This window comes from Triplophysa rosa, linkage group LG2 (assembly GCF_024868665.1).
Source record: "Triplophysa rosa linkage group LG2, Trosa_1v2, whole genome shotgun sequence".
Taxonomy (NCBI): Eukaryota; Metazoa; Chordata; class Actinopteri; order Cypriniformes; family Nemacheilidae; genus Triplophysa; species Triplophysa rosa.
The window spans coordinates 16202810-16229215 of NC_079891.1; the positions used below are offsets into that span (position 1 = coordinate 16202810).

At 37.9% G+C, this 26406-nt stretch overlaps 2 protein-coding genes across 15 annotated transcripts in view; one reads left to right on the top strand and one right to left on the bottom strand.

Moving 5' to 3' along the window:
* pigl (phosphatidylinositol glycan anchor biosynthesis, class L) overlaps window positions 1-6216 on the bottom strand; it is a 34435-nt gene extending 28219 nt beyond the window's left edge. The window contains exons 1-2 of the mRNA XM_057357468.1: window positions 5882-6216; window positions 5532-5631 (exon numbers count right to left, since the gene is read on the bottom strand). Coding sequence (XP_057213451.1) covers window positions 5532-5631; window positions 5882-6212 — 431 coding nt within the window. The 5' untranslated portion in view covers window positions 6213-6216. The remainder of the gene's footprint in view (window positions 1-5531; window positions 5632-5881) is intronic.
* Window positions 6217-6568: 352 nt separating this feature from the next.
* The window catches only part of ncor1 (nuclear receptor corepressor 1), a 105484-nt gene continuing 85646 nt past the window's right edge, over window positions 6569-26406 (top strand). For 8 of the 14 annotated variants that reach the window (XM_057357099.1, XM_057357122.1, XM_057357131.1 and 5 more), the window contains exons 1-8: window positions 6570-6908; window positions 10791-10989; window positions 20106-20197; window positions 20565-20766; window positions 20976-21155; window positions 21637-21750; window positions 24671-24727; window positions 24814-24866. In XM_057357099.1, the coding sequence (XP_057213082.1) occupies window positions 10891-10989; window positions 20106-20197; window positions 20565-20766; window positions 20976-21155; window positions 21637-21750; window positions 24671-24727; window positions 24814-24866 (797 nt within the window). In that variant the 5' untranslated portion in view covers window positions 6570-6908; window positions 10791-10890. Of the gene's footprint in view, window positions 6909-10790; window positions 10990-20105; window positions 20198-20564; window positions 20767-20975; window positions 21156-21636; window positions 21751-24670; window positions 24728-24813; window positions 24867-26406 lie in introns of all 14 variants that reach the window. The other 6 variants (XM_057357065.1, XM_057357091.1, XM_057357082.1 and 3 more) reach the window with 2 other exon arrangements.

Below are 26406 nucleotides of genomic sequence, written 5' to 3' on the forward strand. Positions count from 1 at the left end.
CCAAAAAAGGGGCGAGGCCTTCCTTAGAGAAGAGGAAGAGCCACTGGAGTAGTGTTTGGTTATCAGAGATTGTAAACATTTGACTGAGCTGCGCAATTAATTACTTTCACTTTCATCACAGTCCTACAGCTGGTAATACGAATTCCGCTACACACATTCTAAGATAACCAACGGTCAAATAACAGCTTCCATGACTTTAACATCGGCTGTGAAAGCTGTTCTGTGTAATACACTGATATTGTGTGAGTGTGTGTGTGTGTGTGTGCATACCTCTAAAATACTTCTATGAAACGTCCTTTGAAGTCCTGCTTGCAAATGTCTCCTAGTCAATCTGCTTTTTTTATTATCCAACTTAGGTCCAATATAAAAAGGCAAAACTAACGCTTCTGTTATTAGTGTTAATTAATATAACCGGTCTGACCCAATCGGTCTGGTGTCATTTCCCTCGACATAATAGGGAAAAAATCACGATCTCTAACAAAGATTGACGTTTGCACATGCACTAGCAGACCCCCATTACACTTCGATCGATCAGCATGTGTTTAATTGATGAAGTGAAGTTGATGCCATTGTTACTGTTTATTGCTAAAAACCAAAGCCCCTAGGCAAATGAACACTAGGCGTCAATCTCCACACGCGTGTTGCTTTTGTAACCAAGACAAGAGCCGAAGAAGAAGCAGCTCGTTTGAGAAGCATTAGCAGTGATAGCGGCAAGTAAACAGTCACTTTTCTTGCAAGTAAACATGACTTTATTCACTCTATGCACGGCCACTTCCGCGTTTAGGCTCAGTTGTTATCTAGCTTCCGGCGTGCTTACCAATGCGTGCTTACAACCAATGCTTGCGTAACGTTTTAATGAGCTGCCGTTAGGACACAGCAATATTGAGACGTCGCACCTGACCGATGAAGGTATTAAAAGCTTCTTGAACTCATTACTACAACGATGTATTGATAAAATATATAAAACAGGTATGCAACAAAAGTTAATATATACTGTATATATAATTAAATGAAATCGCTAGTTAATCAAAATATGAGAATATGTGAAAAAAGACCACGCTAGGACCTCGTTTTGCTGTGGGAGAATGCTATACCGGAAGCCCGCGTAAAACTGAGATATGGGCGGAAATATGTAAGCAGCAGGGCGTGCATACAGTGAATACGCCCTTTTCACATGACGTCACGCATCTTCCGTTCTGCCGCGAAGCAGTGTATCATTACTTCCGCTAGCACTCCAGTTCATAAGGTGACGGTAATGCACCTATAAGCTGATTTGCCAACCGCCAGTAAAACTCAAGAAGAAGAAGAAGTTACTTTCGCTAGCGCCTCAGAATGGAGTTTACCAAGTGGCTTGCACATCTGCCACAAATACGTCTAGATGATGTACAACGTCTTGCAGACAAATTTTCGCTAACGACAAGATCAAAGCTAGAGAAAGGATACAAATTCTTCGTTGAACAGTACCTGTTTGATTATGAAGGTAAGTGTTTTGTTTTCTTTTTGTGTTAGCGAAGGTGCTAGGATAAGTACTTAAATACGTGTTCTGTCAGTTTTTTTTCTCACTGTTGTTAAATTCCAGCGCGACGGCAAAACGGAAGTTCTTCTTCTTCTTGTTGTTTGTTGCAAGACGGATGTTATGATACACTGCTTTGCAAAAAGGCGGAAGTTACAGTAAGTGACGGCATTGTGAAAAGGGCGTATTGCAGAGTTTTTTGACCTGAGGGAGGGGTTCAAACAGACCAATCCCAGCGCTTGCGGTTCGCGTAGGGTCCACGTTAAGTTGACGGTGTAGTGTACGCGGCTCTGCATAGGCTACGGCGTAGGACCTACGCACGAACATAAACTGAATTTAAGCGGGGAACCAATCACGACAGACCTGGTCAGCTTTACCAATCAGAGCGTTTCGGAAGGAGCGATTTTATATAGACCGGAAGAAATCCAGTCGTTTCGTTAGAAGAGGGACAGCGGTGAACAATAGACTTGAAATATAAAGCGTGTGTACTTGTGGAAAATTGACATCTTCGCCTTGGATTCAAATATATTATTAAAGATGTATTATAAACTTTTTATTCATGTTGCGTGGTACTTGAAGTGCAAAACTTTTTCTACTCAACTGAGAGAGTGTTTGTTCAGAACTTTCTGTGTGACAGTGGTGAATGCTGCTGACAGCAGAATAGGTTCACAGCACACACACAAAATCCCTGATCATTCAACTATATAGCGACCTTTCCTGAACCAGCACTGAGCCCAGATGACCTGGTTTAGACACACACACAGGCTTAAACGTACACGAGATTACCAGTCTGGTGAGATCATGCTATGCCAATGAAACAAATGAAAGATACAGAAGTTCATTTTAGCTGCTATGAATCAGCAGCCAAATCTATAAATATGAACACATACACTACACTGTATAAACACAAAAGATCCGGGTGACTTAAAAGAGGAAAAGCTATTTAAAATGAAATCCTCTTTGCTGTATAAAAACACACTAGTGATTCACAATCTGTGTTTTGGAAAATGTGGGGAGAGATTAAATCCCTGTGTGCACGTGTGTTTTTGCATGTCTGTCTGTGTTACTAGGGGAAAGGACAATAAAGATTACAGTGTCAGCTGCTGGGTAAAGACTGAAAGGGGAGTGTGAAAAGGATACAGAAAGACAGAGAGATAGACAGACAGTATAAAAAATAAAGCAAGGACCGGGCACAATGCCAGGTGATTAGAAAAGTTCCAGGTGATTGTCTGTGTTTACATGATACTTATGACCAAGTCAATAGACACACACAAGCACTTCCAGGCTTCTCAGAGAACAAAACACACCTTGATTCTTCTTACTGCCACTAGAATGCTCTTCTGGTCCTTGACCTCACACATACATATAGTCAGTTGAAAGTTGTTGTTTTAGCATTGACTGGAACCGATGGTATACAGTACACACACAGTTTGTATGTACATGATATCATTTGTCAGAGGTGTATGTCTAAATACCCAAATAACTCAAAATAGAGACACATTTTTAATGTTTTGAAACCTTGTTTTTGTCCAAAGCAGTCAAAACATATTAAACAAGGGCGTATCATAGTGTCTAATCTCGTCTTGTTAAATTTGGAAGCACTTAGATGTCGGCCCAAGTATAATCTGTTAAACAATCAGCCAAACGCACACACACAAACACCCAGGGGACAGCTAGTCAGGCCATAATGCTTTAGCTTTTCCTTCCTACCAAGAAGTCAACAACCTCCAAATGTGGAGAAGAGTTTTAGACCTCTGGGGTTCTGCAGTATTTAAGCGTGATAACACCAATGCCAAGAGAACCCATTTACCAAAAAAGTAAAATCATGCAGGGAAGAACTACAGGCTGGGTCAAAGAAGTACTTGGAAAATAGCCAGGAAAACATATACCATCACTATGCAAATTATTTCGGGAGTTTGCTCAACAAACTACTTGAATATTTGACAAAATGCAGAGTAACAATTTTGTTCTCGGTGTGGATGAGAAATCTCAGATCGCCTTATGTTTTTTTCACATGTTATTTCACAAAACCTCATTTAAGCAAAGTTTGACTATCATGATGCTTTTGCACATTTCTGTTGACTTCTTCACTTTTGAACTGTGGAAAATGTTTAATAAGTAAGTAAAAGACTAGGCTACCAACATGGCGGTTTGGCTGGGATGGACTGTTATTGCGGCCGAGAAAGAGCCGTGGAATTTGAAAAAGCTGCAACAACTCAGAATGAAGTACGCAGTAGCTATGTGGTATTTGAAATGCTAAAATCATTTTTTTTAAATGTGAGGTTACTACCTCTAGGTATTTCTTGTAATGTTCTAAATTTGTAATTAGCTTTGAATAAAAGCTTCTACTAAATGACTAAATGTATGAATGGAAAGATTTTGTTTCAGTTTGCACATCATAAAAATATAAGTCTCAGAAAACAAGTTTGATGTTGTTTCTGAAAGCTGTATTATCATTATGAATAAGCAACATTTTATAATCTTGTCTAAAAGAATCTTTCTCTCTCACACACATAGCTTGTTTGTATAAATGCAAAGACAGAGTAAACTGAGGTTGCTTTGGATAGAGCATGTCAATACTTACTGGCTTGAGTAAATTCACCACGACTTGAGTGCCCTTACCACACTCTTATGAGTTTTCTGGATGCAAAACTTTATATAGATTGTTAGTTGTTACAGAACTCACTACAAACACACCAGGGCCCTTATCCTTGTGTTCATTTCTGAATGGAAAATTTTAAATGGGTTCACTTATGCGGGTAAAGGTCAACACTGTTATACAAGTTAAATGTTTGGACACACCTAACTAAATGTATACTGATCTAGTTCATTCATTACGTTTTAATTATTTAAAAAATGCATTTTGAGGTCTGAATACGAACTATGTTTACAAATGATTTTCTTCACTAAACTAAACTAAAATTGAAATAATAAATAATGGAATGGTAGAGTTGGACCAGATAGTGAAGAGAACGCAGCCAACACAAGTGCCAGATGGATACCTTGTGAAGTTGGTTGAGAAGTGTGCAGAGCTGTAATCCTGGCAGAGATTGGCTACTCTAAAGACGCTGAAATACGTAGACGTATCCAAACTTTTTACTTGTGGCAGGGTAGTCAACTCTGTTACTAATGAATTGCTGATACATATGGCTTTTGGTCCCCAGTTCCTTAGTGTCTTTGAAACTATTGCAGGCTATATCCTAAGCAATGACAGAATATGTGGGTGGAAAGAACACTTTTCTGTACCACCCGTGTTTTGGAAATCTGGAATATGGTTATTATGCCTTATTTCAGTGAATGAGGAAACAAATAAAGATTTAGAAAAGTAGTGTGCAAGCACATGAAAGAGAAGAAACTCCGCAGATGTTCACAAGATGAAAACCAAACCGATGAAATATGACTGCTGTAATCTTTCATAGTGGCGTCACAATTGGTGTGTCAGGTGACTCTGCCCCATGACTCCTTTTTCAGCGCATATCAGAATGGAGCTCTTAGGGGGGTGGAGTACTGCTCTCTTTTTGCACCCCCACACTGGTCATTTATGTCCTCCAGTGACAGAGGGAGCTCTCATTCATCAGCCTAAACTGACTGTGCCTGTGTCGTGAAAGAATGGAGGGGGTTTTATTTGTAGCAGAGCCAGTGTTTGCTCAGAGGGCAGCCAGGGGAGAAGAGAAGGGACAAGGCTCAGCATGGTAGACCCTTAATGGGTGTGTTGACTACGGGGGGACAGCCACACTGGATAAAACTGTTTATTTAATGAGCACAAATTAAACAAATCCACAAAGAATGGAGATGGGTTTACTGTCAATAAGCTTATAGATGGACAGCATCTTTATTACATTACTAGAGCTGGAGAAGATTAGGATTGCATGTAATTTCCAGTGTTTATACAGTTACATGCTATCTTTATTCAATTTTTATATTATAGGATAATGATTTGGATATTAATTTAAGAAGTCTTTGCACAGTGAAAATGTATGAAGTAGCCTACATTGTGTGTCCTGTGCAGTGCCCTTACTTGTTATCTGTGATGGTGACATTGTGGGATGGGATGCCCAGAACTGTACAGCTGCCAAGCAGTTCCTTTTTGCGTTGTGGTCCTTGATTGTTGTAGTTGCCTGAGCATGTAAACATATTTTAAGATATTCCTATTTCAAGTCCTCTTAAACAACTCAACAGCAACCACCTTTTAAATAGTCTTTATTTGATTTAATTAATGCAAAACACAGTGCGCAGTATTATTAATACTGTACTGTGATAAAACAATATTATTAAACATGTTTACGTGTTAAATCGCTATTTTTGCAAATAACCAATAATGTTTTAATTACAACTGAAACAGAATATTAAATCTTAAACAAAACCTACCTGTTGATAAACACAACAAATGTACGTCTACTTTTGATTCAACAAGATTCAAGACTGTGGGTGCAAAGAACATGCATTCATCATCTGGATGCGCGGTGACTAACAGAGCTCGTATCCCCGTGGATCTCATGCGCACCTTTTCCTCAGAATTCCGTAAGTGTACATTGGATCTCTCTTGTGTTGGACAAAATTGTTTATTTCCACCAGTGTGTAACGGGGTGGATATTTTATCCCGCATGTGTGGCCATAACTGTCTATATCTGCAATACACAAACTTTATAGAAACAATGTAAGCCACAAATACACATAGGATAGTAACGAAAACAAACATCTCGACCGTGTCTTAAAACAGTCCGTGTGGAACACACATTTGCTGAAGATAGGTTCCTATACACCCGTAGAGCAGTTTAGACAAAAACACATGGTTATTTGTTAGGACTTAAAAATTATTTTAACATTCAGCATCTAATCGCCATATTATATAAACTACTAAAAACAAAGTTGCACGATAGAAGTCATTAAATCATCTTAAACACACTTGCTAGACATCATAAGGGAAACCATTAGTATAAATAAATTTGTTTATAAGAGAAGAATTTTAAATAAAATATTTGGTTCTGTATGTCTAATCTATGATATTATAAGGATTATATTGGGTGGGGTGAAGGCCGCCTGTGGGGAGAGTTTGAGCGTCACACCGTTTCATCCTGTTATCTTGAGAAAAACTCTTTCGCTTCGTCTCCTCAGGTGCATCAGAGCTGCACAAAATGTAAGCCACTTGGTATTTAACGAACAGAAACCGATACTTTTGTACCGTATAGTAATTTCTGGCGTAACGTTTTATATAGAAAGACCGTTATATCCACGGCTTAGTAAGGACAAATATCTAACGATAGCCTGTGTTTGAAGTGTGTGTTTGTGACTGCAACACTCGCGCAGTAGCATTGCCTACGAATTACAGTATCTCACACCCTGATAGCACAAAATCACCCGTCAACACGTATTGGATTATCTCTGTGGAAATGAGGTGAGTCTGTTCATTAAAATGTTTATTTTAGCGGGTTGTTGTGTATTACAAGCAGGTTATTGAGAGCTGAGCGCTTGTGTTCAAGATGGCGACACGGGTTTGAATGCAAAGGTGAAACATTTAACTAAAGGCTATTTCTCTCAGACTTAGTTAAACTTTTGCCCCTTTACAGAGTATATTTTTTTACATTACAGTTTTATAGTGTTTATTCCTATCTCAGCGGAGCAGCTATATGCAGGCCTTTGTCTTCGATTTCGACAAAACGGTTACGTTATTTCCTCGTTGAACTACTAAGTTAGTAGCCTCCTGGCTTAACGCCATTAGAGTTTATACCACAGCATGTTTTTTTTTACCACAGCATGTTTACTGCTGAAATCATTTTAAAGTCTCTGTCATATAGAGACACTAGTCATTTGTGGTTTTTTACTTGAAGTCTATGATGACTTCTCACACTAATGGGGTTTTACAAAAAAGTATTTAGCATGTCATGCATGTAAAAGCCTAGGTAATCTTATAAAGTCAGTCATGCACCAGTTGATAAATATGAAACGTGCTGCATACAGTGTGTGCTTTTCACTAATGTTTATCTGCCTGGAAATTACATAATGTTTGAACTTAGTACGTTTAAAAAACGTAATGACTTGCGTCGTACAACACAGTCTGTTAAGAAATACGATTATATTCAACAACCTTAAGGATTACAAGATTACAAGGTAAAGAGTCTAAAATCTTTTTGGCAAACGGTAAAAGGTGCATCTTAGTCACTTTTTTTAGCATTTCTAAATGAATTGTGAGTGACTTCTTGCATGTCCAGATGATTTGCACACAGAAAACACATTTAGGTTTGTGTTAAATGCAGAGTTTGTTTTGCATCCTTTGCTGGGTTTACATCCTAATGTCTGCATATATTATTATGGCAAAACCTTTGAAGCAGGTTATTACTGTGTTTTAGTAAAGGGCAAACAAGGACTTGTCCACCACACTTACAGATCATATGTTGTGCTATGCTGCTTAATATCATAAATGGACACAAGTTAGTTTGTTTTATCTTGTAACAAACAATGCGGGGGTATCTGTGTCTGTCTGTTCATTATGAAACGCCTCTCTCTCTTTTGACCCTGCACCAAAAAAACTCAACTCTGTATGCTGTACCACTTGCAGTTTAATTGGGCATGCCATCAGGAAAGATACAGTGTGCTTTTAAAGCATGCCAGGCTTGTTTTTTCCCTTTTTTCCATTTCTCATTGCTGTTGGTTTTTATAATAGTTGGCTAATGTGCTGGCTGGGGGACAGTAAAGTGGAGCACTGGACGTGTTATTGTTGTGCTGCTGTCTCTGCGGCCAAGCATGGCACAGTAATGCTAGTGAGCAGGCAAGCGCCGAAAAATACTTTAGGGCAAGCTGCCACGTTGACACTGCTTTCTGGGGTTTTGATTTCAGGGTGACATTGTAATGTCTTGTTTCTCATCAAAAATGTTGCTATTAGATGAGCTGTAATAAAAATGTATATACAAACTAACTGATTGTGATTTGCTGTCTTGTTCAGTTGACTTGGTTCCTTAAAACATTGTAGATGCATTCAAGCATTAAGCAAGGAGCGTGGATGCTAAAGAGTTTGTCAGGGAAGAGTTTCCCCCTGTGGAGAGGGTGCCATTTTATGCTGATCAGATTCAGGACAGAGTCCACCGAACTGATCTCGGATCGTTGTTGTTGTTAAACAGTAAGCTTCCCCAGAAGCAAAACGGGCACAAATGCCCTTCATTTACTGCATATTTCTATGCACTGTATCACTATTTAAAGGGTTCTTTGCATGTCATTGGCAGTTTTGTGGTTCATCTCTGCAGTGGTGTGAATATGCCCAGATGATATGAAATCAAGCAGATGTTTCTGACAAATTCTGGGTTTGTGCCTGCTCTTTTGTGTGTAATATTCTGTGTTGGTCCTTCTGTCCCATCTGTGTTTCAGCTGTATGTCCATAAAACATTTTGTGACCGCTATTCTGTTTAATGTATTTTATTGATTATTATTTTTTATTTTTTTATTGGGCCTAAACATGCTTTGGTGTGAAGTGATGGGCAAAATTTTGTAAAAGTGTGACCACCATATCAAATAATAGTTTGGTTGTAAAAGTGTGGCCATATCAAACAATAGTTTGGTTGTGTTTGTGTATGCGTTGCGTGCACTTAAGTACACCCAGCGGGCTCCATTGGTGGAGATTCCTGCTGATTGATTTGGATATGCAAACAGACTCCTTTGCTGCTAGATCATGGTACAGAGGTCTTCAAGCGTGTCCTCTGTCAAACAAATGCCCTTAACTTTTTGACTCAATCTAACCATACAATAAACCTCTGTTTTGAAAGCAGCATCTGTTAGTGAAGTTTACTGGTATGTGTCAGTCCAGGTGTAGATAATATCACAGAGACAGCATTGAGCTGAAACCCAGCAGATGTTATTTTACTGTGCGTTACATACATACATCAAGCTTTTAGTTAGCAAATACATACATCCATGTTTCCTATAAATTACCCTTAAGAGCAGAGTATTATTGTGAGTCTGATGTAGATGCAACAATATGTGATGTCAGTTGGCAACTTGACACTAGGGCTGCAACAACTAATCGATAATAATCGATAATGAAATTCGTTGTCAACGAACGTCTGTTTCTTTCACGTGACAGCTCTTATGACGGCAGGACTGGTGTCTCCAGGCAGGGTCCTAAAGTACACCCGATTTCTCACAACACATGCAGACAGATTATTTGCTGATTTGTGTTGCGTTTGTTCTCCTGTCTTCAGTGGCAGAGGAAATGTTTCCAAAAAATAACACAAAGATTTCTATTATTTGAAATGTTCAATAAATAACCATAAATACTTTGTATTTTCTGTGATTATCTAAAAATAACATGAGATAAGAAATGTTTCATTAGAAAAAATACCCCACCTTTAGTTGGGCATATTTACACTACAAACCTTGTCAGTGATCTACACTGGCAAAAAACAAAGAAAAATAAACAAAAACAAAATAATCGTTCATTAATCGTAATCGAGAGAAAATGTTCAATTAATAGAAATTTTGATTTTAGGCCAAATCGCCCAGCCCTATCCAGTCGTATACTGTATTTTCATTGTTTGTGCATCTATTCAAACTTCATTGTTATACATGTTGTCTAGCTTCCTACTGTACACATATGATATAGCTAGAAGATAAATATAAATGAATAATAAATCTGATTATCAGAACTTTAATTTGATATCTTTATTACATTTTCATAACTTTCCTACATTGTAACTATATGGTGAGCACTGAGCATTTAATTGAACTGTAATACATAAATAAAGGAAATCAATCTAAGAAAAATGAGGTATAAAATATAGAATTAAATTAGGAGATTGTTACCGTGAAATATGTCGTTACCGTGAAATAAAACTATTCATTCTGTGAAATAGATTTTTGGTCATTCCACCCACCCCTAGGTGGAAAGTTCCAGCAACATCCAGCAAACTTCTCAGGTCAACGGTGAACCACCCGAGGGGTGAATATAAAATACAGTAAAGGCAAGGCAATTTAGTGTTGTGTTTAGTAGATTTTGAAAACATCTTGATGCACTTTGTGCTGACGTATTGTATCCTTATAAATCTTATAGAATTTAAATCATTTGTACTCATTTACACCAGTACTTTTACAGAAAAACCAAAGAGAACATTTGCATACCAATGCAGTGAAACAAAGCATGTTTCATTTACAGATAGCTGCCAGTTGTTTGCGTATAGCGAGCCTAGACCTTTACATTTTTGCTCTTTCATGGAAAGAGTTCGTACGCAATCCTTCAGAATCCTTGGCTAATGTTCTAATGTTTCCCCCTCTCTCTTTTTTTCTCTCCCAGGTGGTTTGGCACCACGGTCATGCCGACATCAAGCCCGTGATTGAGTAGCAGTGCTTCAGGCCCCGTCTGAGCCTCCAGCACCCCACCAGACACCCACAGTATGTCTAGTTCAGGCTTCTCCCCCAGCCAGGGGTCCTTCAGCAGCGAGCAAAGCCGATATCCACCACACTCAGTGCAATATACCACACGCCACCAACAGGTAAGTACCAAGCACACCTTACACTTCCCCATTAAGACACATGTCTTGATCAGAGATTTTGTGCAGACTACTGCAGTAGATCTCGATCTTGGCTGGTTGTTGTATAGGCAAATTCAGTCTCAAAAACGAACCTGTACCGGTTTCGCTTCGCTTCTACTTTAGACCTGCTTGCGTATTTTTTGCATTCCAAATTCTGACTTGCACCTAGGGCTGGGCGATCTTCCCAAAAAAGCATATCACAATCTTCACAACAAATAATCTCGATCCACGATCTGATTTGAAATACAGGGCTGTATATTAACTCTTTTTGCACATAGAACTGGTGCAACAGAGGTTTAAAGTTTTGTAGTACAGGCCAAACAGTTTTTATACAAACACAAGTATAAAATGTCTGTTATCATCTTAAAAAAACACAAATGCAGATCGTCACACAAATAGACTGGTTAACAACAAAGGACATTAATGTTATATACAAATGGATCAATTAGGGCCATATAATTTTTAGTTTACCCATTTTTATTGTTCGGTGTTGTCCATTTTTTACTATACAATAGTAATATATTTGTAAAAATACTGTAGGAACCTCTACTATAGTATTTACTAGGCCTATAGTAAACTGCAGAAAAATTCCTAGATAATATAGTGTTTTTGAACCTTACTATAGTAAATATTAAAGTATACTACAGTTGATCAATTTATAACAAGAATACCACAATTTGCTATATAAAATACTATAGAACACTATAGTATTTTTTCATTCTTTAGGTTAACCTGTTCTATTTTGACAGGTTGTCGTGAAGACGCTCCCACAATAGACACTCGAGTTTCAGTGTGTGTAGTTCAGTGACGATAGTTTTTCTCAAACAGTGAAAACGGTTGAAAATAACCTGAAATAAACTCTCAGGGCAACTCTGGACATGATGGTCATGTGTTATGTCCTCATACAGTGAGACGCTTATGGACAAATCCATAAGCGTCACGCGTGTAGCACGTTAAATTGTGCAACACATTCACTCATACACGCAGAACCGGCAGATGACAGATTTAAATAGCAGGATTCCGTGTCCGCATCACGGAAATCATAGGGCGCTAGATATAGGCTATGTGAACTCAATGCAGCCGGGAAACGAGTTTCAATCGCAAAATAGACTAAAACTGAGTAAATTAGCGGTGTGCCATCGATTAACGTCACACACAAACAAGCAGAAGGACAAACACACTTCACACAAACAAGCCGCTCTGTCTAATGCACTTGCAAAACTGTATCGCACGCGTGAGACCCCGCAGCACGGCGAGAGTGATTCGAAAGCATACAGAGCTCTCTGCTCTTGCGGTGCTTCAGTGTCATACGCCAATGGGTCTGTGCAGCGCTGAATGATGTCGAAGATCATCAGATCGCCCACCTCTACTAGCACCACTATTAATGTCTGTAACCAAGAGTGGTCCTTAATTCTTATTTTACTGGGCTCTTTAACAGCAAAAGTATATTAGTACTAAGTAGGGCTGTGATGATAAACGCATCACCACATTACCGCAGTAATGAGATGCCGACCACGGGGTTGAGGTCATAACCGTCATCACCGCACATTTTTTTGTACTGTAGCGCACAAAAATGGTTACGTAATTTTGATTTTGTGCACAGTGTTTTTTTCCTGCGCCGCTAGAAGTAGAGAGGTTACGGTAGTTTGGATCCCTGGAAAAAAAGGATGAGCAGTATAGTTCAGACGGGCGCGGTTGTGTTTTACATTGCTCTGATTTCTGAGTAACTTAAAGTGAGTCAAAAAATAATTTTGTATGTTGTTCTTTAGACACTTCAGTATTTTATTTTATTTATTTAGTTGCTGGTTAAAGTTACAGGAGTGCATATGGTGTGTGATATGAACTATAAACACAATATTTAATTGTTAATCATAAGTTACTGTCTTCCGTCCTATGTTCAAGGGCTTCTGGGGAAAAAACTGCTTCCTGCTCAAGGAAGAGGGACAATCCATTAGACATATGGGGGATTTATTTTGTCTATGTCTGATTATTTTTCCAGTGTTTCCCCTAGGTTTACGGCTTTGGGGGGTGGGTGCTGCGGTCTCTAATTTTTTTTTGAGGCGGCGGTCCGGACAATACTTTTTTAAATAAATAATGTTAAATCAATCAATCTAATGTGTTATCAGGCCATTTACTTTATATTCTGATAGCCACAGTGTGTATGAAACATAGAAGGTCTGGTAACTGAGAAAATGTAGGCTCTGGTGCTGAAGCGAAGTCCCAGTGGTCTATTTTAATATTTAAAAAAACTACGCAACAAAATGTAACAACTGAAATAAATATATCATGAGCAGGTGTACTTACAAAGTTAATAACAGCCTTTCCATGCCATTCATACTAGAACTGATTCTAAATATTCTTTCCAATTAAATATGATTCACAATGAAATGCTCTTAACTGTGTATGGACAATCTGTGATATATGGTTATCTTGTTTATTTTGTTTTACATGTTCTTGATAAGAAAAACAAGCATATAGGCTGCGTGTTATGCTCGGCTCACATCACCATATTAAAATGTTTCAAAACTGGTGAGCCACAGAATTTGTTAACATTACTTACATTAGGTATAAAAATACAAATGTAATATTAAATGATTAACAATAATTAATTTATAACCATAACATGTTCGGAGCTGTTGTTCTATGTAAATTCATTTGTTCATTAAAAATATATTAAGTAATGCTTGAAACAACTTGAAACATGAAAATGTACATTTCACTGCAACTAATGTTAATGAACTTGGCCTTAGCATAAGACTGGTACATTTTTCCATACCCAAAAGCCTGATTTTTCCTTCAAAGAAATTCAAAAGGCTCGTCGTCTTCAAGTTACAGCCTGTAAATAAATTTGCATGCATACTTATTTTGTTTGTTTTGAATCGTGCTGTGATACCTTAGTTACCTTAGTTTAAATAAATACCTTATTTTTTTATGCAAATGCAATGCAAAGCTAAACAAGACAGACACTGGCCATAAACGACAAAGAAAACAATATTTATATGCGGTGCTGATCAGCAGGATTGGTAAATATCTTCCTCAGATGACGGTCACGGAATAAACAGGGAAACAAGCATTACAATGGCTCCGTCTTTGTTGCGGGGTATTTTATAGGATCTTAACAGTCCTCATGGAGGTATCAAGCCCGTTTACTTTATTTATTATCAACATTATAAACAATAAAGCCAGATATTCTTGTCAGATCTGAGTTTTGTTACCGGGAGTTAGACGAGCAGCTTGTTTTCTCTGCTGTCGGCTTGTTAACCAGCTGAGGAACTGTGTCTGAGCTGAGGAAAAATGTCGTATAAGTCATATATGCGATAAAAAGTCATGTGATATCTGCCTTATTTGTTCTGACTAAATGAAAACGAAAGCGCAAACTCATATTTCTTGCAAAAACCGCCCCGATCATGAAAATTACAAAATATTATTATAAACCTACTGTCGTGAATTTTTGTAAGATAGCATGAACTGGGACTTATTAATTTTACGCCCTAAGACATGTGACTTGTGCTAACACACTGTTAGTGGTCAATAAGAACATTTTACCTTAAGAGCCAGACTCTCACTGGTTTACAGAGAGTGCTGTATCATGGGGCGTTCACACATTCAGTACAGTGGCTATATCATTGGTCATAATGGCCATGAGACATGAGTGTTGATGAATACCTGATTTTTTTCCACAAAAAGTCATGTTCCTGCGTGTGGGCAGAAACAAATCGTACAGAACAGAAATTACAAAAACCTTTTTTTCTCCATCATGCTAATACTCAACCTCAGTCTCTGTTTTATGTTTTAATTTTTTTAGTTTTTTAATTTTATTTACAGCATCGCGTCATTGCTAGGGTTGGGAATCGAAATCGAAAGGCTAGGAATCGGATCGAAATCGAAAGGAATAGGAATTAGATGCTTGATTAAAATTTGAATTCCTCTTATCAATTCCCGTGGGCATGTTTTAAGGAAAGTACACGTTTTGCGTGATCTGCTGATATCTCAATAAAAGCCCTTATGAAAATGAACTATATTTTTACTATAGTAAGCATGGTTTAACTATAGTATTTGCATTAAAGCACAGGAATCACAAATTAACCATAGTTTTATTATAGTAACTACAGTTTAACCATGATGTAATTCAACTATGGTGAAACAAATTGTAATAAATCAGAAAAAAACATGGTTCTATGTGTTTAAATACACAAAACCAGTCAATAAGCCGGCTAATGAACATACAGGTTGATATCTAAATGTCTTCAACTGTGGAATCGAAACTGGGAATCGAAAAGAATTGAATTCGATAAGCAGTATCAGAATTGGAATCGGAATCGATAAAATTGAAACAATTCCCAACCCTAGTCAATGCTCATTTACATAAAATTAAACTTCTTAGCAGTTGCATCGCCAGACGTGCCCACACTGTGGCTTGTGTTGCTAGAAAGCACTCTTCCATTGAAACTGAATTACTTCCGGTTTCTTGTCGCTGCAAAATGCTTTGTGTGAACGCCCCTGTTTTCTCCTTTTTTCCCTTGCCCAGTATCCCCCTTGTCTTAGATAAAAGGAGACTAGAAAAGGCAGGGCCTCAGCGTTATAAATCATTTTGGTTATCACTGTAGTTCATTCCTCAGAGCTAGAGAAGCAGAAATAAACAGACTCCAGCTGTCTCACTCTCTCTCCTGCACGTTTTTTATTCGCATTACTCAATTATTTACACATGTCCTGTTTGCAGACATGAACATGGCCATGTTTGTTCTGTAATTCTTATCAGTTTAGACTTAAGCACAGATGGTCGTATAAAGTGTGAATCTGCTGTTGGAGGAAATGTGATGTCTGTAAATTACAGGTTGATGACCTCATATAAGCAGATCTTGCAATAATCTTCCTGTACAGTAGCCAACTCACACGACTGTGATTAGTGTGGTCACCATTTAGCATGTGAGATTCTATGGAGATTTTTAGGAAAGTCGATCAGTTGCTATTTACTGTATTTAGACTATATGTAGAGCTACTGTTGTGTGTACTGCTAGAATCACAATTTATTGTTTTAATTTTTACTGTTATACATACTGACCCACTACTTATTACTTCAGGTTTTAGTTTGTGACTAGGGATGAGTCTGGATCACTAGCCGTGTTTCCACTGTTGGGAAAAAAGCGAGCGTGCTAATGTGTGCCAGGGCCAGTTGCGTTTACACTGTCACTTTTGAGGCTTGATCTTGCCTCGCTGGGGCTTCCTCAGCCAGGGTTTTTTGCCCCACCAAATACCTTGGTCCACATCTGGCCAGCAGGGTTGTGAGGAGGGGTTAAATTTAAAGGCGGAGTCAGAGGGTGGTTTTTCTTAAAAATATATATTTTCATATAAAGAGAGCATGACTGGATTAAGGAAACTAAACAAGATTTACATGTTAAAACAGCTTGATTGAATCACTTATGATTTACTTAATTTATGTAGCAGCAACGCACATTAGCACTAGCATGCTAGTCACATTTTTAAAACAGTCCTCAGATTAAAATATAAAGGGATAATTTGTCCAAAAATATAAATTCTGTCATCATTTACTCACCATCTTGGCATTTCAAACCTCTATGACTTCTGCCGAACACAAAAAAAAGATATTTTGGAGAATGTTGGTAAACGATCGGTATCGGCTAAAATGACTTGAAAAATATCTGCATATCAGCAAAAACTTAATATCGTGCATTGGAGCTGGGAGATGTGACGATGTTATCGTATATTGCCGATGTCTCGCAAATACAACAGACCCGATGTCCCGATGTCGATTACAACAGACAGATACCAGGCGATAATTGATAATAATGGAAAATAGGCGTTATAACATTATCATGCGATGTAGGCTTTAGCGTGAACGTTCATGTTCATATGCCCAGGCAGTCAGTGACAGTGACAGAATTTTGGAAACGCTGTTTTGTTGGGTCAGTTGAAAGTGCTACTGTTTTCTGCCGGTCGCTGCATATAGACCAAGAGAAAGACAAGCTGCGTCGGCAAAGCAAAACCTCACGTTGCATGAACACACCCGATAGTATTGGATATCACTATGATTTTAAAGTCGATTATCGATCTTTTTTTTAAAAGACATCACCCAGCCCTATCGTGCATCACTAGTTTGAAATGATAAGAGGGTGAGTAGATGACAGAGTTGTAATTTTTTGGTTGAACTTTAACTTTAGTCAGAGAGTGGTCTATCTTCAGGAAATGTTACACATGGCAGCTCTCAGTCTTGTGCTGATGGTGTCTGTGGTTTCCTGATGAAGTGAAGAATTGGTGATGGCAAAAGTGTTTGCACTAGTGTTAAGTAGGGTTGTTCCGATACCGATACTAGTATCGGAAATTCCACCGATACCACATAAAATTCTGGTATCGGAATCGGCGAGTACTTGAATCCATGTACCGATCCGATACCAATTTCTTAAACAGGACCTAGTTATGCCCGCTAGCTTTGCTTACCGCTGCAAATGGCAAGGCTTCTTCACTGCTCAGAATACAAACACAGAAAGTTGTGCTCTGAAGAAGAAATGAAAATGTGCTAGGGACATGCACAAATATTCGATCCGCAATAATTATTAGAAAATTAAAAATGCTATTTGAATATTTTTATTTTTCATAAAGAAAAAACTGCATCATCACCACAGGTTTAGAATTGTCTTGTCTTATTTAACGCTTCTTCACTTCATCTATAATGACTTTATAATGTACAGAAAATATAAAAATAATTTGCATGTGTCCTAAATCTTTCTACAGTCAGATCGCAAGCTAGTGTAAATATTTTAAGTTCACACACGACGGCCTGACGGATCGCGTGTTATGTTCAGCTCACATCACCAAAAATGTTTTAAAAACTGGTGAGCCACAGAATTCGTTAACATTACATTACTTATATATAAGTTGGTATAAAAATACCAACGTAATATTAAATGATTCGATGATTCATTTATTTATTACCATGACTTTTTCGGAGCGGTTTTTTGTTCGTTAGAAATATGTTGGGCTAACTAATGCTGATTTCAATAACTTTAAACATTAAAATGTACATTTCACTGCAACTAATGTTAATAAATTTGGCCTTAGCATAAGACTGGTACCTTTCTCCATGGCTAAAGCCTGCATTTTCCTCCTAAGAACTTCAGGGTCGTCGCCTTCAAGTTATAGCCTGTAAATAAATCCACACGGGTGTTTGTTTTAAAACGCGTTGAAATTCTTTAGTTAGGCTTAGTTGAATTTACTTATTGATGTTAATGCAATGCAAAGCTAAACAAGACAGACACTGACCATGAAACGACAAAGAAAACAATATTTGCGGTGGTGATCAGCAGAATTAGTCATTCTTCCTCAAATGCCGGTCACGTAATAAACAACAAGCACTAAAATGGCTCGTCTTTGTTTTTAGGATCAATTAACAGTCGGTATAGAGGTATCAAGAAGCCTGTTTACTTTATTTATTATCAACATTATAAACAATAAAGCCAGATATTCTTGTCAGATCTGGGTTTTGTTACCGGGAGTTAGAGAAGAGCAACGCAATGCATTATTCACATTCTCCGCTGTCGGCTTGTAAACTGTCGGCTTGTTGAACAGACATTCAACAGAGTAAAATAGACCTACTGTATTATGCTTGTTTTTCTTATCAAGAACATGTTAAACAAAATAAACAAGATAACCATATATCACAGACTTTCAATATGCATTTTGTATGTTTGTTTTTTGTATGGTTTCGCTTCGCGCAGGTTTAAATGCAGTTTTTATTAATTTTTCTATGTTTTTCCAACGTTACTAATCTTTTCAACATTAAAAACCCTATATACAGGATCTAATATTAGTGCATTATGAATATTTAATGATAGTTATAAGCTTGATGTGAAATTGTGACTAAATAAAAACGAAACAAATTACGTATTTTTTCACTTAATTTAAATAAACGAATATTCGTTTTTTATGAGCTCAAATATTCTAATATGAAATTATTGAAAAATGCCCACCCCCAGTGGTAGCGCTGTTTGGCTGTATTTCAGAGTGGACCAACCAGCCAGTAAAACTGCGACTTAAATAAAATAAATAATATTACTGTCAAATGTCTGTCAGGTAATAAAAATACTCTCTAATTTACTGTATGTATTTGTTCATGTTTTATTAAGGGATAAGTCTAAAGCACACCATAAAATAATTATATCAATTCACACAGGGCTAGTATATACAGCTGTATACAGATGCACACCCTGGTATCGGATCAGTACTTGGTATCAGTGTTGGGTGTAACTAGTTACTAAGTAATTAGTTACTGTAATGTAATTACTTTTCCCTTGAAAAAGTAAAGTAAGGGATTAGTCTTATTTTTTCTGTAATTTAATTACAGTTACTTCTGATGTAATTAAACTAAATACTTTGTGTAACGTGTGTGTGCAGAAGAGGAATTTACATCAACATTCAAAGTCTAACTTTAAAATCTGTGCTTTAATGTATAATTCTAACATTTGTAATTAATAATAATACTTTATGTAGTTTTATATTATTTATTTGAATGAATTAAAAGAGCCGTTTCATTTCTATCCTTGAATCACTTAACTCATTAAGGTTGATGTAGGATATAGAAAGTAATTAGTAATAAGTAACTAAATACTTTTTGAAGAGAGTAACTTGTACAGTAATCTAATTACATTATCGAATGTGTAATTAGTAACTAGTAATTAATTACTTTTTCAGAGTAACTTACCCAACACTGCTTGGTATCGGCTGATACCCTGAGCCCAGGTATCGGAATCGGTATCGGGAAGGAAAAAAGGGTATCGGAACATCCCTAGTGTTAAGCAAATTTAACTGTCCCTGTTTTACTACAATATAGCAGCAGGCTTACACATTTCAGTGGGTGTGGAGATGATACGTGCATATTATTTTTAGTTGCTCTGACTGTCACAAAACCGATTTTTTTGTCTAATCTCTTTCTCCCTCATGTACATACATGCTGTCTTTTTGCCCACATGTCTTTAAAGCTTCTCAGCCCTCATCCGTGAGGCCCTTGTGTTTTTGTTTTGACCAGTGCTTCCTATCTGATCTCCATGTCTGTGTGTGTTTAGGAGTTCACCGTTCCAGATTACCGTACACCCCTACTGGACCTGCAGCGTCGCAGACCTTCACTGCTATCAGAATTCCATCCCGGGACAGAAAGGTGACGCATACCACCTTCTCGCCGCCATTACGTGAAATAATATGCCTCTTTATTTTTCCACAATACAATTAGATCCTATTTCTTGTTTTAACCTTTTATCTTTTAAAATGAATTGTTCTTCTGAAATAACCAAGGCCTTACAGGTTGGAAAAAGCAGTGGTCCTTTGTGTCATAGTGTAACAGTGTGTCAATGTTTTACACTCTCACAATAAATTCAAGTCCGGATTATATTCTGTTTCACTTGTGTCATGTTATGGAAATGAATTTGCATTTATGTGGTGTAGAATTGGATGCGTTATGTTTTTAAAAGCTTCAGTACAAAATGTGATTACAAAATATTTGTAAGCTTCTCTTTCATCTCTTGCAGGCCCACGGAGCGCAGGCACGGCTATGAGCAACAGTTTCATGCCACCCCATCTCAGCAGGAGCAGGAGACTCTGGAGGCCAAACGTACTCGCTTCGAGAACGTAACCGAATCACACTTTCCACGAGCTCAGTCCACCAACATTGTTCTACCCCCTCCACATACCATACCGGACAGCATTAGGACTACCGGAGAGGTTAAGAAGGTGAAATACAGGCACAGCTACACGCATTACCCTTTTCAATAAACCGGTTTTGTATTAGAAATAAAGAATTGCAAAGAGATTTTTACAAATAGCTGCATTCCTGTAAGCAGAATGTTGGATGTTATGAATGGTAAATTTTCATTGGATTTGAAATATCTGGTTTGTCGCTCATGTGTTCTGCCTTTTTGACCTCTTTTCCTCTGGTGCAGGAAACTCAGTTCAGTGTGAAGGTGGAGGCCTCATCCCCCGGTGGTGTTCCTCAGGTGGTTGAAGATGCAGACCCATCACCTTCCAAACTCTCCAAGGAGGAGTTGATTCAGAGCATGGACCGGGTGGACCGTGAAATCGCAAAGGTCGAGCAGCAGATTTTCAAACTCAAAAAGAAACAGGTGTGTAGCCTCACTTAGCACATGCTTAAAACACTCCACATAGTGCTTTCTATCATTAAACCTTGTGGGAAATATTGTCCCTCTGAGAAAGGCTTGTCACAGTTCCCCCGCCTGTATGAGCTATTCCTGTACTGTTTGATGCTGATCACAAATGCTTCAGGATTGCATCATGAAAATCACTGTTACAGTTACAAGCATTGCTTTTATTATTTTTCCTATTCAAGGTTAGAAATGTGAACAAACCTCTATCATTAGACATTGCATTAAAAGCATCTTAAATTAGGTACGCAATGAAAGATACTTTTAAGTCTTAAAAATAAAAGTACATTTACTTTTGTATCAGAGACTATAAAATATCAGACTTCGGTGTGGGATTGGAGCAGGTTTTTCAGAAAAAACGTCTTTTATTTCAATTATGCACTATGCAGATTTGTTTCAGGCTTCAGGTTTAAAGTGCATTGTCATGTGTGTTGTCTCTTAGCAACAATTGGAGGAGGAAGCAGCCAAGCCAGTAGTGCCAGAAAAGCCAGTGACGCCTCCCCCTGTGGAACACAAACATCGCAGCATTGTCCAGATCATTTATGATGAGAACCGGGTACGGTTTCTTAACCTGATAATTTATTTACATGAGTACAGATACGTTGCTTCTCTCTGCTTGTGCACAGAAACCTAGTTTTTTTCCCCGAATGTTTCTGTTAGAATTTTACACACAGATTCATTGAACTATTTGCGGATTTTATGCAAATTCACAGTGTGAGATTCATAGAACATGTTCAATCACTAATTGAAAATTAAATTTCGCTTTCTAAACGTCATTTTTGCGCCCGTGAAATGCATTGCTGAAAGGGACTAACGCAAAGTGTTATCTTGGATAAAGAGAAAATGGCGTTGATATTTATTACTCAGTTCGCCCGTGTGATCGAAATGGCTATGTTATGAGATACAGTGCCAATCTCCCGTTCGAATTTCCACTTCTAGAGCTCTGCTCTTCTAAGTAAGTAAGGCACTTGGGTGCAATTGATATTCGTCTGAAGTTTCAGTCGCAGAAGCTGTAGTTTACAGATGATATTTAATATTTATTTTAATTCGCTTCATAATACATTAATATGTCGTCAGGAGCCGTGTAGATTACTTTTGTATTGCTTGTATCTGCTTTTTGAACTTTCTTTTTTATGAAAGCTCTTAATAACTCTTTTTTTTTCTTCTTCTTTTTGAGCTCTTACGACTCGCATCAATCAGGTCCTGCACTTTATCTCTCTTAATAACTCTTTTAACATCAGTCCTGCACTTTATTTTCTCAGTCCTGCATGTTTTAAAACCAAAAACGTCAGACGCGCAAGCGCTTTGCTTCTGATGGACACACATCCTTTGTATTAGGAAAGACTTGGGAGGGTGCACCTCTCAGAAAACGTAGACAAATAAAGATCATTTTAGATGTTTAATTACGACTTTGTGCATTGGGATCTCGAGACTAGGGCAATATACTTATTTTTTATGAAAATCTAAAATTTGACCAAAATCCATATTTTTCACTTCTTTTTCCTGTAGCTCAAAAATAGACCGTGCACATTCCAACTAATTATGCCGGCAGCATGGGTCTCATTTGCGTATAAGCTTCCAAGTCATACATCATGTGATTAGCTGCTGCTCCATATAGAGCCCTGCCATTGGTGTCATGTGGTGCACTTGAAAAACTTGTGCAGGCCAAAAGACTGAAGAAATACATTTTGACCAGCAAATTGTGGCTGGTGTGACAGTTTTTTTTTAATTGAAGCAAACTTTGGCTGAAAACCGCTCGCTATCTCCTATATAGTGCAGTATATCGGGTGTCCGCCATTTTGTAGTGTTGTCCGAAACCTGAGTGAAGTACTTCATTCCCTACATTCGGTCACTCTTTTTTTACCCACAATGCACTCTGATTTACATTCGATGTACACTCGCTCACTCACTATTTCCCATGATACAACACCCGATGACCTCTTGATTAGAATAGAGGTGAGTGACCGTTAATGCCACGAATGCGCATTTATACACTTGTGTTTGTTCTTGTTGACAGTTATTTTTGTGTTTTTGAGAATAAACAGATTAAATTAATGTTCTAGACAGTGGTGCTTTATTTTAAATATATTAAATAATTTTATTAAACGTAATAAAGGTAAAAGTAAATAAATGTGGCAAACAGTTGTTTTGTTCTCTTTATTAAACACTAATACAAAAACGTGACATATAAGGTGAAAATGAACTTTACCATTTTATTAAGCAATCCACGAAGCCACACAGGTGTAAGATAACCGCTATGTCGAATGTCTGCGACAGTACTGTCAGACGCAGGTTATATTACGTTAGTGTCCGTAATCGTTCACTAAATTTCATTCACTTCTTCCCCATACAGTGGACTCAAATGTCATTCGCTATATAGGGAATAGTGAAGGAGTGAGCGAGGGAGTGGTTTCAGACACAGAAATTGTCTTTTTTTTGTCAAGAGTGCGCTAGAATGCGTAATTTACATTTTCTTATGGGCAGGAAAGTGAAAAGTGAAAGTGACCTATTAGTCAGATATGGTGACCCATACCCGAAATGTGACCTCTGCATTTAACCCATCCAGAGAGTAGTGAACACACGCACAGCAAGTGGTGAACACACGTACACCCGGAGCAGTGGGCAGCTATCACTGCAGCGCCCGGGGAGCAAGTAGGGGTAAGGTGCCTTGCTCAAGGGCACCTCAGTCGTTACCCGCCGGCTCTGGGAATCGAACCCGCAACCTTCTGGTCACGAGTCCGACTCTCTAACCATTAGGCCATGACTGCCCTAAATGCCCCAGACCGATCGCACTGCACTCAACGTCCCCCACAAAATGCAATGAATCTCCTAACTTGTGTATTAAGTATGTTGTACAATGGAGCCAGTTCCCAGAAAGAATGCTCAGGAAATTGTGATTTTTGGGATGTTTATTTTTACTGCCTTTCACCCTGGAGTAAATATTTTGCAAACAAGTGATAAATCATCAGTTTGCTTTAACCATTTCTGTAGGAGCTGTTGAGACACCACACACACACACACACACACACATCTGGTTTACTATCTCCGTGGAGACAGTCCATAGGCGCAATGTTTTTTATACTGTACAAACTGTATATTCTATCCCTAACCCAACCCCTAAACCTAAAGATCATAGAAAACTTTTTGCATTTTTAGATGTTTAAAAAATATTGTTCTGTACAATTTATTAGCTTTTTTTCCCATGGGGACCTCAATTTTCATGAGTCCCCATGTGTTGGTGTGCATTCAGGTTTAGGTCCCCACCGGGATATACAAACATGAACACACACGCACACACACACACACACGCACGCACGCACGCACACACACACACACAACCTCACACATACACTATCAAAGCTGCTGTCAACAAATGAGAGCACAGTTTGTTCATTTTGCTAAGTTTGTCTGCAGTCAGACTATCTTAACCACAAGGGCATATTGTGCATCTGTCTCTCCAATGTTCTCTGTCACAGAAAAAGGCAGAAGAAGCCCATAAGGTACTGGAAGGGCTGGGGCCTAAAGTGGAACTGGTGAGTATAAAATTGTCTGATGTGATAATTTTGTGTGTCTGTGGTAATCTATCTGATCTTGCCACCCTTTATTCATTTCTTTGCAGCCTCTGTACAACCAGCCATCTGATACTAAAGTCTACCATGACAACATTAAAACGTGAGTATCTGTCTCTCTCAGCTCCAGTTAAATAATGCTGAGTGTAAGTTTAATAACATGGTAACCTTTATTTAAGTCGTCCACTTTATATATTCTACTGACTTTAACTTTTCAGCTAAATACATGGACTCAGATGTGCCATATACATGCAGACCACAACAGCTGTGATAGCTCTGCTTTGTAACTAGAGATCCTCTCAGAGATCAGAGCTGTTTTTGTGGAGAAAGAGAGAGTAACTTGAACCTGCAGATTTCTTTTCTCTTGAATACATCTTACATGTATTAAATTGTGATGTATGTATCACAGATTGTATTGTGTCATAAAAATACCCAACCATGTTTCACCAGATGATTAAAATGCCAATTGGACATTATTCATTTACCTTGAACATCTTTGGCTGTGTGATCAGTGAAGCAGAGAGCTATAAATGCCAAAAGCCCTGTTGACCACCATGTTAGTCAAAAGCATGGCGTTGACACAGAAGTATAACACGGCATTCAGCGCGTTTCAGAAAGGATGTTTTTAGTAGGTGAAAGTGTATGTGTGGTTATCGCTAAAGGAAATCCTGTCTGTGTTAGGTAGGTTAGAGGTAGGTGAAACTGTGTGTTACGGAGGTCAAGGTCAGTCTGACTGTCTTTTGTGTGTCCTGTTGAATCAACCAGTTCTGCACGCAGACACGTGAGGGTTAGAAGCTCTTTGAATCACCAGTTGACAAAAAAATGAAACCAGAAATATAATATAATATAAATAGCGCCTTTTGTGCAAAGCCTGGTTCTCACCACACAGCAGTGGTTGAGTCTTGCGTGTTCATGTTTAAATGAAGCTGTTTTTTTCTCTTTGTCTAAAATCTATATATTTTTAAACAAATCAGACTTTTATGTGAATTTTCGTGGCATAAAGATGCTAAATTCAATTTAATTGTGTTCTTAGATCTGTCAGACTCATGTACATTATATTTTATATTAATTTATGAGTTGATGCTTTCATTAAAGTGATAGTTCATCCAAATATTTTTGTATATATTTACAAATATTAACGCACCCTCATCTCATTTCAAACCTGTATGCCTTCCTTTCTTCTGCAGAGCTCAAAAGAAGATATTTAAAAAATGTTGGTAACAGAAAACCTTTGGTCCCCATTCACTTGCATTGGTTTTGTGTCCATACGATTAAAGTCAATGGGGACCAACGGTTTTTGGTTACCAACGTTTTTCTAAATATCTTTATCTCAATAGCTGTTTTGGAGAAGAAAGAAAATCACACAGGTTTAAAATGACATTTTGAAGGAGAACTATTTCTTTAAGAGCAACTTACAAACAAGGAATATTACAATATTACTTCATCCTAAGGAGAATGTAACGTAACCTAAGTGGAATGATACACTGTTCCATAATGGCTTAGACAGGTGCAAAGATATAGGCCAGACACTAAGACAACAGAGACAGGTACATGTTTTTAGGTGTTTGTTTTTAAGGTTGATATGGATTCAAGTTTTCTTAGTGGGGTTGGGCAGACCCAAAAGCTGTCTGCTGTGTTTGTTT